Raw genomic sequence first — 12,596 nt, forward strand, 5'->3', positions numbered from 1 at the left:
TGTTCTTAGTTGGGGAAGCTCTAGTTTATGATTCTAGTACTGTACGCAAAGACTTTTATTTTCATTTTTTTTTTGTTTTTTTTTTGTAACTTATTTTACAGCAGAACTGCCACGTTCCTTTTCACGGACGCCTCTGGTTTCCACCCATCTGTTTGTTCTTTTTTTTTTAAAGTAGAAATGTACGGCGGAGACGTTTTCAGACCTCTGAGGACGACGAGAAGAAAAAAAAAAAGAGCAACGATTGACTCTTGCTGGGCAAGAAGTAGACGAGCAGAGAGAGAGAGAGGAGATGAAGACGTTAAAGAAGCATCAGCAACAAGCAGCTGTGAATCACCGTTGACGGGGGGTGGGGGGGGGGTAGAGGTCGCTGCTCGCTCGTCCTCAGACACGTCGAGCTGATAAATCCTCCTGCTGAGAAACCCGCCCGGACGCTCGAGATGTTACTGCTGCTCCGTAGTATTAATACTGAAATGAAGGCGTGCTGCGACTTACTAGTCACACAGCAAAAATTAAAGATATGTATTGTATATATATATATATATACATATATACAATATACATATACAATACATATCTTTATATATATATATATATACTATATATATATATTTTACAAATCAGTTTGCTTAAAGCAGACTGAAGTCTGTGCTGGATCCTTGAGCTTAGTTTGCAACAAACAAAAAAAAGTGCCAAATTAAATTGTCTTTTCCCCCCCGAGTTCTCTGAAGTTTGTTCATGGGATTCGCCTAAAGGACAACCCCCCCCCCCCCCCCCCCGGCCCGAAATGTATACAGCGTCACAGATGTTGTTCTGGCGTGTGAGCTGCATTCAATCACAAGTCTTTTAAAGTTTTTAATCCCCCCCAGTAGCAGTACTTAAAGTACTTAAAGGAGTCAACCCTTTGCGTTTGGTTCTTTTGATACACTGGGAGACTTGTAGCACGACATTATCAAAAAGGGCATCAATGGATTCGTTCTCGTCACGTTTTTGAATGTATCATTGCAACAAAGAGGTTTTTTTTTTTTTTTTTTAAATAAAGGAAGCCTGGCGGGCTACATTAACGCTAGCCGAGCCCCCTTCCTCCCCCCCCCCCCCCCCCCTCCCCGAGTGAACAAGTCACACAAAAAGGCACTTGTGTGAAGGTTGAATGGCTTCTAATGAAAAGGCGTTTGATTTTATTTATTCCTCCATGCTGGGTAAAAGCTTTCCCTATGGCGAGAGCCTTTCTGTTCACACTGTTGTTTTCCATTAAAGAGGCAGAACCTGGCGCTGACGACGAGGAGGAGGAGGAGGACGAGGAGGAGGAGTGGTCGTTTCACTCGGGTTTAATTCTCCTCCCCGTTTCCCCCCCCCTCCGTCAGATCGCGTCTTTGCGTTTAGACGCCGCGTCGTTCATGACTTTGAAGCGAAGGCGACGCTGTAAAGTCGACGCATGTCACACGGAAATAATTAAGGACGCGCGGCGTCGTGCAAAGCGCATCCATCGCCCCCCGCCAGAAGCTTCTGGTGGTTCTTTCTTCTCTTTGCAGGCGTCGCGCCATCCTCAATGATTCATGACCTTTAACCTTTGAATCCTGAGTTAAGTGACGCCGGCTCAGATTTGTACTTTTATCTCTGAGCAGCTCGTCAGGCCTGAAAACGCTTTGGAGAGTGAAGGTGTTTTCTTTGCTGTTGACTGAATAAGCAGCACGAGCCCCCCCACCGACCCCCGACCCCCCCCCCCCTCTGTTTGTACAGTCACACATCGGCCTTCAACACCCCCTCGGCGGACTCATTTATTCTCCTCTCTGTAACAATGAGCGTCAGGATTGATGGTGGGTCTTGGGAGGGGGAGGGGGGGGGGGGGGGGGGGGGGTTCTCCCAGATACTCACCTTCCCTTCCAGCGATATCAAAACTACTTCTGTTGGTGTTATTTTATGTTCCAGGTTGGAATGTGAGTTTTTTTCGGCGTGTGGGAAAATCACAAGAATCTCAGAGGAGATTCGTTTCTTACACCATGTTTTTAATTTGCATCTTCACAAAAAGTACGACAACATGGTCTTTTTTTTTGTTTTTTTTCAATCCCACATAATTTATTTTTCCTCTCTGCATTCTGGTTTCTAACATAGAAGGATGGAACTAACTTTTGGCATTTTGTGATTTCCGTTTTTTTCTGTTTTATTTTGTAACTCATAGCCTGTTTGTTGCATTGTACCTGTTTTGATCACGTTGACTCTGTAACATTCCACCACAGCCACCCCCCCCCCCTCCCTCCCCCCCAAACCCCCCTTCTCTGTGCCTGACAAACCACGCTGTCAAAAGAAGGTTTTCAATAAACATGTTATAATAGCCCTCGCTGTCATTGCCCTGTTTGTCACGGAGAAGAAAAAACAACCAAAAAAAAACTTGTGCAACAAATCCCAAGTTTGTGAGTATTGCGTAAACTAAGCGGGGGCCAAACACCACAAAGTAAACGCGGCGCTGAGTCTGTTTGCACAGCGTCTCGCTTTGTTTGGTCTGAACCCTTTTTTTTTGTGAGCCCTGTTTCCCTTCGCCACAAAAAAAATCAAACGACACAGAAAAGACACGGCAGCGTAAAACAAAGCAATCGATGAACTTTTTATGTTGGATACGCACCGGAATCCTTAAAGTAACTATTGACTATAGAACTATGACTGTTTTTGCCAAGTAAGTTTATTATTTCAATGGCTTCCAGGTAACGAGGGTCAAACGAAAGGCACTTTTTTTTTTTTCATAAAACTAATTATAATTGCATATTCAAATTCCAAACTATTCAGGTAATACCTTAGGTAAAGAACAATAGAGAACAGAGAGACATATCCGTGCATAAGGGACTCGGGGGGGGGGGGGGGGGGGGGGGGGGGGCTCGTTTGAGCCCCACTTCCTGTTGGTTCTGTCACGCAGGGAACTAATTTGCAAATTAGCCTCTCGTAGCATCTCAACTGCTCTTTAATGTGGAAAGTCTTTGCCCCCCCCCCCCCCCAAACCCGTGTCTCTGCATGCTGAGGGCAGTTCCCTCCTCGCCGCCTCCCTGGCTGCAGTAACCGCTGTGGGAGGGGAGAGGTGGGGGGAGGGGGTTGCTGATGGGGGGGGGGGGGGGGGGGGGGTCAAGCTGGACAGTGACAGAGGGGGAGAGAGGGCTCTGTGTGTTCGGGCTTCTGGCCCTCGGCCCGTCCCAAGTGGGTCCTGAGGGGAACATCCTGCCCCGCGTCGGGACTTCCTCGGCCGGCTGAAGTGGCCCATTCACGGGGGGCTTGTGGGGGGGGGGGGGGAGGGGGGCGAGGTTGTTTTCGCTGCTAAATGGATGTTTCTGTTTCGGAGGTGTTTGGACTGGTGGACGCTTTTCTTTCCTCCCTCCCTCTCTGTCCCATTCCCCCCCCCCTCCCATTCCTCCTCACAAGCCCCCCTCCGACCTTTCAACCTTCTCTCACCAGGCCGGCCGGGGCGGGGGAGGAGCTTGAAGAGCTTGAGAAGAGGAGGTGTGGCTCCGCTCGCTTCATTGATTCGATTCCAATGCAAACAGCAGCGCGTTTATTCCAATGTGCAAAAATAGACGGATAATAAAGACAATAAAACGACTTTAATATGAAATGAAAAGACTTTTAGCGAACCAGCGTTGAGTGATTTTGAAATTTTGATACTTTTAAGAATGTGGGGGATATTCTAGTTAATCAGATTTAGTTTCGTTTGTCCGTTTGAACTAAATTAATTAACTAAAATTTTTTTCCTTATTCCTCTTGTGTCTGTTTGTCAGAAAAATGCTACCAGATTAGCTCGCTGGCTGCTAGCTCGCTGGCTGCTAGCTCGGCTAGCCCCGGCGCTAGCTTGTGCCGGTCGAGTCAAAGCGGTCCATCACGAGTCCCTCGCTTTTGAGACCTCTGGTTCTTTGTGAGAATTATCTTCTAATCACTGCCTGTCCGTTGAAAAGAAAGTAGAAGAAGAAGAAGCTGAGCCCGGCAGAGGGAGGCGTTTTCTAAAGGTTTTCTGGTGACTCCAGACAGGACGGGCTCAGGGGCCATTTTGTTTTTGTTTCCGCCGCTCTGGCTCCACGATGTCGCCCAGAAGCGCCTTAATAGTTTCTCACTGAGTCAAAAGCCACAAAGCTTCCAGCGCTCCAGAACACACAAACCATCGTCCTCTTTTTCTGTTTCTATTTTTCAGTTTCAGTTCAAGTTGCAGCCTTTGAAGTCTGAAGTCTTGCGGTTGTTTCTGTGAGTCAACATTCAAAGATGGCCGCCGAGCCGCAGGACCTTCTTCGGTCCCACAGACATTGTGCTCATGTGTGCGTGTGTGTGTGTACATCTTTGTGCGCCAGAGGTTTTGAAGCGGTAGTGGGCATCTATTTGTGTGTGTGATAGTGTGCGTACTTCCTGAAACTGGACCTCGGCATGTTGTCACTGTGAGTGTGCCAAATCAGCGATTAGCCGCACTCCCTGTGCGACAGGCGTGTAGCCGAGTGACGTCCAGGAGCAGGTGTGTGTAAAACAATCCGGGTCTCAGCGCTCCTCGGAGGAGGAGGAGGAGGAGGAGGAGGAGGACTCCGGTCCCACCGAGCAGCAGGAAATAGACCCGATGAGAGTTCAGGCACCAACATCGGTCTGTTTGCCCCCTCGGGTCGTGGGTCGGCCCCTCTGACGGCGGGCCCTCGTCTCGGGTGTCGGTTTCACGAAAAAGCAACAGAATCATTGGCTTTTCAATTCTGCCGCGTCTTTTAAAAAACACAACTGGAAACAAGAGTTTTATTCAAACAGGGCTGTGAAGCTCAACATTGTTTCTGAGGACTTTGAAAACAAAAACAAAACAAAGAAAAGGATCCTCGAACTGGAGAAAATCCATTTATGCAGTCAAGACATTACAGTCCCGCCCACATTGTTTGATTGACAGGTGAAAGCTCCGTGCAGCAGTGAGGGTTCAGCTCAGCTCCCTGGAGAGAATAAAACTACACAGGAAGACGAAACCCTCCGTAGCAAGTATCTAAATATGCAAAATACACATTTTGAGACGCTCTTCCTCTCCCACTTTAACTCAGTGACTCAGTGACTTAATTACTGAATAACTCAGTTATTCAGTTATGCAGCGTCTCAGTTACTATCACCCGGTTTGAGAGCCGCGACGACTGTGGCACAAACTCCGACATCTAGAAGCCAAGAAGTATCACCAGGACTCCCCCCCCGCCCCCCCCCTCGTCTGTGCAGCAGACCGATGGCCGCTCCCTCTCTCTCTCCTCTCGTCGTCCTCCTCGGAGAGATTAGGAGCACCATCGGCAGCCAGGACTCCCTCTCATTCCCATTTATGGAACATCTGTTCCATCTCCGTGGCCTTGTCTCTAATTGCTGGATTAGAGGGTGACGGTGTGGGCGGGGGGGGGGGGGTGGGGGGGTAGCTGAGAGTCATCTCTGAGCTGTTGGCCCGTGATGTGCGCTCGTGGGGGTCGCGGTACCGCCGGCGTTCAACGTTCACACAGGGAGGGGTCACTAAACAGGCCGAAACGAACAAATGTGACCTTTGACATTTCCATTCATAGAATAGTTTTTATCACACGTGTGCAGATGTGCGCAGATGTGTGCTGTATGTTCATCTGTGTGATGGCGTCTGACCAACCAGATGGTCAAAATAATCGTTTAACGAATGCAAGTTGCAATCAGAGAAAATTAAAAAAACAGATGCTGGATGCAGGAGAATTATTTCCATACATTAATAACTATGAAAAAAAAAGAACTGCTGCTACAGATGAAATGTGTTTGTGGGTTTTTTTTGGTTCGGTGCAGCAGCTCAAGGCGACTTAATGAGAATCTGGTTCCAACATCACACGGATGCATCCTCGTTAATTAAGGCCGACAGTTTGTTACATTCCTGAATCCTTTGATCTGGTGATGGTTCCCGTCTCCTCGGACCGAAGGAAATGAAGCCGCCCCACTGGACACCATTGATGGATCCTAAACGTCCTCCTTAAGGGACAAAGGACTGTTATCCATGTCGGGTAGGCGTCTCCGTTTCATGACCCCTCCCAGGAGATGTGTTTAAACCGATTACCACAAACAGGACGTCACTCAGGGTTTGGTTTTGGATGGTTTTGGGATGGTTTTGGATGGTTTTGGATGGTTTTGGGATGGTTTTGGATGGTTTTGGATGGTTTTGGGGCGAATCAGAAGAAACATAAACCCGTTTCAAACCCGAGGTCCGATTTAACAAGAGCAGTGCTGTGATCTTTAAAGGTTGTCGCATGCGTTCGGTCGATGGCAGAAATAATGAAGACTTCCAGTTGTTTCCCCCCGACCCCCGGAGCGCCTCAAACAAAAAAAACAAAAAAAACCTGGAAAACAAGATCACAGCAAACGCAGGGCACTCGCAGGTCGTTTGGTAGATAAGAAAAGAAACATTTTCAGCTGCTCCTTTACTGGAAAAGAATGCGATTTTGTCTCGAAGGCATCGTTGCTTAGTTCATTTGCCATGAAATTAGGAGTCATTAAGGGTTGGGGGAAGTGGTTCCACATGCAGTAGACCGGCCTCCATCTCCCCCTCAAGGTGCACAACAAGAGCAAGACTCTCTCTCTCTCTCTCTCTCTCTCTCTGTTGTTTGCATAACCTTTAGCTCTGTAGCTAGCCAGCTAGAAAGAGGAATCAATGACAAAGTGAACAACGACGACACCTCTCTTCCTCACCCTTCGCCTTCCGCGGTTCTGTTCGACCTTGTGTAGCGTTTTCGAATCACATTTTGAACCCACATCCTCCCGCACTTCCTTGGTGGGGGGGGGTCAACACGGCCGATGACCCCGAGGTAACCGGTGGTGAAGAAGGGCGACGGCTGGAGGGAGAGAGGCTCAATCGCAGGTCCTTCCTCTCTCGTCCTCACGTTGGAAGCATTTCTCACACAAAATGAGAAGGCAGTTGTTATTTTTAAAAACGTGCATTCTGTCTTATGACCAGCAGGGGGCGACTCCCCCCGTTGGCAAACTTAATTTATTACAATTTTTACGGGATTTTAATGTCAAATTTTACTAAGGCAAATTATTTTGACTCGTGATAAATAGCAATTTTGACTCCCACTGTAAGTTTATTTTTAATTTCTTTTACTTTCACGTTTTTTCTTTCTCTTCAATTCTTCATCAATTCTTGAGCTCTCGTCCTGCAAACAGATCAACAGCAGAAAGAGATGAAGACCCCCCTCTCTCTTGCCCCCCCCCCTCCCCCTCAGTGAGTACGCTTGATGAAACACATTTATTTTTTAATAATATTTATTTATGCTGAAAAATAACACCGCCGTTTGCATTTTCTCTTTCTCTAAATACTTCAAGTGGTTGTAAATCGGCTTATTTGATGAAGTTGCACTTTCTTGTTCTTCTGAGTTAGTTTCCATACGTGGTTGAAATGCACGTATTGTAAGTCGCTTTGGATAAAAGCGTCAGCTAAATGACATGTGATGGAATGTCCTTTAATGTAAATGAAACAGAAACTAGATCTAAAGATCCAGAGCAGAACATTACAGCACATTGAATAAAGTACTTTCTTTAAGGTACTTGTACTTGGTATTCCATCGTATACTAGTACAAGCCTTTTGTACTTTATTGAATGATCTACTACCTGGCTCATGAATATATTTAATGTATGCGGATGTAAAATCAATAACAGAATACATTCAGGTGGTGATGCAGACGTCTGAAAGCTCTCACTCAGCATTTTTCTGACCTTAAGTACTTTTGTTTTTCGACAAAAGGACAAAACTTATTTTTGGGTCGACATTCAACGTTTCCCTTACTTGGTAAGATTTGTTCTGGCAATCGGGGGGGACCTGTGCACAACGTGTCTAATTATATTCCTCAACAAAAGGACTTCCTCCGCCCTCCCTGGACCGAAATACATTATAATAAATGCCTCAGCTGAGGCGCACAAAGCGCCACCTTACAGCGGGTGTAATGTTCTTGTTATTCAGGTGGAGCTGTCAGACCTCCAACATGGACCTTTGATGCTCTGGGATTGAAAAAAAACAACAGAATATTCCCGCGTGCTCCGGCATGCGACGGGAGGCCCGGTTTGCTGTAAAGTGACACTTGGTGGACGTCTCTTTTCCCGGGCTCCTGTCGGCGTGTGATGGATGAGCCGTGAGGGAGATTACACGCCGGGCCGGGGGGGGGGGGGACCAGCCTCGGAGCTGCGAAGGAGGACACCTATCGGGTCTGAGTCGCCCCGTTCAATTAAAAAGATAAAGTGCTTCGTCGGGAAAGGCCTTCGCTGGTCAGGCGTATTCATGCGGGAGGGGTCAAGGGGTCACAGGCGGCAGCTTTCCCCCATGGGGGGGGGGGGGGGATCTGGTGATTGCAGAGATGTTGCGCTCCCGAGCGGGATGAAGGTGGTCAGTCAGAGTGTTTAATGTATTCTGCAGCTGCGGAAGCGAAAAAGGAAGCGAAACCACGTCACGGAAATTAATCTCAATACGAGAGACGGGCCGAGTATTCACTTTCACAAGTCTACGTTTCGGGGACAATTTGGAGACATTTACCGTCTCTCTTCTTCTTCCCCTTCGCCCCCCCCCCCCCCCCCCCCGAGGAACGGAGGCAGCTCGGCCTCCATATGGCGCGGGAACCGTATCGCGTTACGCGCACGTCAATGCGGAGCCAGATAAAAGCATTTCCAACCTCTGTCTCTGTAAACAACAGCGGCCGCATGCACAGCTGTGGCGTCCATGATTATACAGAACACACACACACACACACACACACACACACACACGCAGCTTGTAGCTTTCTTTGTTGTGACTGGGGTGTCCCTCCAAATGGCCTGAATACATGACATGAATGAATGCATGCGATCGTACACCTGCTGGGATGAGCTGAGCCAAGTGAAGGCAGCAGGGAGCAGTGCACCTTTACGCGTCCTTACCTGGGCCCCCCCCCCCCCCCGGCGCTTCGAGGCTCTTCGGTGAAACCCGCGCAGACTTCTCGTACATTTTTCCTCACAAACAGCCCATAAAAAAAAAAAACACAGCCTCGTGGTCACCAACTGCGCTGCGTGCATTGCGATCACAGTATCGCGTGCCGCGTGTTTTCTAACGTCGCGTCAGAGAAGAGGCCAAATCGCGGGGGCCTCGGAGCGTGGGTTCTGCACGGCGTTGCGTCGGCTGCTGCATGTGCAGACCGCGTCTCTGTGGGCATTTAAAAAAAAAAAAAAAAGAGCAAAAATTAAAGCGCACATTTCTGCTCCCACAGAAACGGAGCCTGCAACTGATTACTATAATTACATGGTAGATCCGTGCATCTATCCGTCTGTTTATCCCATTCGGGGTCACGAGGGCTGAAGCCAGAAAGAACAAACACACACACTCGGTGTGTAATTACGGCACAGTGCAGTCAGGAGAAGTGGAGCGACAGCGATATGTTTTCCTTTTGTACTCCGACTCACTGGATCTGGACAAAAGAGGGCCGAGATCAAAGCGCAGAGCGCCAGCTTTCATTTTGCGCGCGTCAGCGTCCCGACCCGATGGCACGGAGCTCTCCTCACGCCGGCGTGCTTCACGTTTTTGGTACTGGTACTGAAGGATCCATTGTGAGACGAAGACGTTTAAAAAAAAAAATTAAAAAAAACATCGTGCCCAAACTGTCAGAAACACAGAAATGGTTCTGCCTGCCAGAGACATCGTGCTGTTAGTAACACACACACACACACACACACACACACACACACACACTCTAACACACACTAATCATCCACTCTCTGGGTCGGCCCGGCAGCTTCTGGGTCGCGTCGGGTCAGAAGACGCTCGGCGGGGAGGAGGACGGACGGCTCCCCTCTCCAAGACGACGGGTCGACGGGCCGGAGAAGCCCAACGTGTGGGGGGGGGGTGCTGCTCAATGGTCCCCATTGACGAGGCGCTTCCCGGAGGACGAGGCGGAAGGAAGAGAAGATGGAGGGCGGTGGGGGGGGCGAGACGTGTCAGCGAGGACAAAGGGAGGAAAGCTGGAGGAGGAGGAGGAGGAGGAGGAGGAGGAGGAGAAGAGTTGGGATCTATGAGGAGGAAATGGACATGAAAGGAGACGAGGAGAGAAGAGATTTCTAGGATTTAAAAAAAGAGGAGGAGGAGGAGCCAAAGTGAATTGGGATTCAGCCTCTGGGAACCCCGAATCGAGTTAAAGCTGGACTCACGTTCGACAGACAAGGAGAAGAGGAGAGGGGACAAGAAGAGGAGGCCATTTGAGTTGATATGATGAAGAGGAGCTAGTGTGGGTCACATTGGGCCCAAAAAGTTTCTCCTTCCCCTCCTCTTCCTCATCACCTTCCCCCCCCCCCCCCCTTCACGTCTTCCTCTTCTGCATCTCGCCCTTCGGATTCCTTTCCCTTTTGACTGTGAACAATCATCACATCTGGAACCATCTTCCCCCGTTTACCGGCAAACTGGCACCACCTGCTCGACCCTCCAAGTGACCGGACCCCTCCGGGTCAGCCGCCGGGCCGCCATCTGGAACCCGGAACCCGATGAACCCGTGCAGATTAAGAAGTGTGTTTATCCACGTTAGTTTATCTCCAGCTGATGAAACACAACTTGAAAAAATGTTGTTGTTTTTTTGTGTTGCAACACATTTGAATTTGTTTCTCCAACAAGAAAATGTCAGATTATTTCTATTTGAAGAAAATAACTTTATTTCTGTGTCCTTGGCTACGCAAACACTAACAAGCGTTATCGGGCTCTCAGAGCACGTAAGTCAAGTCACACAAACACGTTGTGGCACGAAACCAACAGGGCCGAGGTTACAAAAAAAAACCCACAGGGCGGGGGTCTGTAATCTGTGTCGTCTGCACCGACTGCGACAGATGAACGCTGATGATCCCACCAAGGACCAAGGACCATGGAGCCGAGGTGGGATCAATAAACACATACTGTACGTTAAATAAAGAACACACAACAACTGGATTAGACTGCACAAGTTGGTGTGTGAGCGTTGACACGAGAGAAGGCCTTTTGTTTCATGTCATCGGGTCCACAGTGAAATGCAGGAGGTCTTTGGTGAAGCTCGCAGGTGAAAAGCGTCTTCATTGACGTTTGAGACACGGAAAATACAGCATTTAGGGTACGAAAATAAAGAAGATAGAACACAGAAATCTGTTAAACTAATGGTTCTAAACAGCTGCGGTTTATTTAGCCTTTTTCCAAACGATGTCCCTTCAAACCAAGATGCTCCTCAAAGTTTAAATCACAAACAGTGAAAATATGAAGACGGTTAAGAAGCCACATCAGATTCTATGGGAGATTGTTGTGTGTAATTATGCTGTTTTTTTAAATCCTGAGTCACGAGCCGAGGAGTCACAGGCCGAGTATTCAAGCGCCGGACCTCTAGTCGCTCACAGGGGTCCTGGCGTGTTTTTTCCTCACTGGAGCTCCACGTCTTCCCCGCTGTTTGGACTCAATTGCTTTTTAGAATAAATTCCATGGCTGATTTCTTATGGCTGTTAGCGCCTCGCAGCTCATCTCGCGTGAAAGGAGAGCGAGGGAGAAACACGCTGCTTCCAAACCTAGTTAGCCCCAGCACTAAAGCTGTCCGCGCCCCAGCAGCCGACGCAGCATTTACCCCCCCCCCCCCCCTAACCCCCACCCCCTTTGAGGTAAAACGATCCCCATCCCTGAGGTCATAAAACCCCTCTGCTAAGCAGAACACCAGGTTAGTGTTTTCCTGTGTGTGTGTGTGTGCGAGCGAGGAAAGACCGTCAGAATGTAGTGAAGGGGAGGAGAGAAGTGAGCGAGGGTAGCTGTTGCCTGGCAACGGGACGGCCTGACAGGTGCTTGGCGGGGATGGGATGTGGGGTTCATACGGCGTGTGTCTCTTCCCACTGGAGCTCACCAGATCCACAACAGCATCGTCTCCTTGTTTAAGAGTAACAACGAAAACTGCGTCCGGTAATCAGATTCATTCACGAACAATGTGGTTGATTTGCATTCAAATACTTGAAAATCCACGCTATGTGTTCTTTTTCTCTTGCTTGTGCAGATTTAGCCCCTGGGTGGACTTGTACAATAGCTAGACTTGTTACACTAAAGTAAAATGGTGAAAAGGAAGTCCTCTGAGGTCGAGACCCGCCTGGTAAAAACAATATTTGTACAGCGGGTGGACACCTTAACTGATAAATACGTTCTGACATACAGAATAACTTTATCTCACAAGCCTTTTGTTGAATCGGTCCACCGGGAATCATCTACTGAAAGCCCTCTCTGGATGAAAGGAGATATTGTGAAACCGATATCATTGTTTTACATCAGCCGGAAACATCTCATTTCCATCATTCACCTTTTTGATAACATTCACCCCTTCATCGCTCATGCTCTGCACGCAGCCTTCAGGGCGCGTCCAGAGGAGAACTCTGATAAGTCCCCGTCTCCTCCCCCCCCCCCCCCTTTTTCATCCTCCTGCCGTATCAGCAAAGTGCCAAAACACAATCGGCTGAAGAGCCGCACACTTTAACACAAACGTCAAAATGAATGAAGTCACCGTGAGCCACAATAAGGAGTCTTCATCGGCCACCTTTAAACTTCTCAAACCCACCCAAGGACATGTTGGATGGGGGTGGGGGGTGGGGGGGCATTAGGAGGGGGTGGGGTGGGGGGTGGAGG

The 12,596-nt window shown here is 48.7% G+C and overlaps 1 protein-coding gene across 1 annotated transcript in view; it reads left to right on the forward strand.

Annotated features, from left to right (window-relative positions):
* fgfr3 (fibroblast growth factor receptor 3) overlaps positions 1-11,982 on the forward strand; it is a 39,756-nt gene extending 27,774 nt beyond the window's left edge. Inside the window, exon 8 of the mRNA XM_062557396.1 lies at positions 11,977-11,982. Within this exon, the coding sequence (XP_062413380.1) occupies positions 11,977-11,982 (6 nt within the window). The remainder of the gene's footprint in view (positions 1-11,976) is intronic.
* The last annotated feature ends 614 nt before the right edge of the window (positions 11,983-12,596 follow it).

The sequence above is a fragment of the Pungitius pungitius genome, chromosome 14 (assembly GCF_949316345.1).
Source record: "Pungitius pungitius chromosome 14, fPunPun2.1, whole genome shotgun sequence".
Lineage (NCBI taxonomy): Eukaryota > Metazoa > Chordata > Actinopteri > Perciformes > Gasterosteidae > Pungitius > Pungitius pungitius.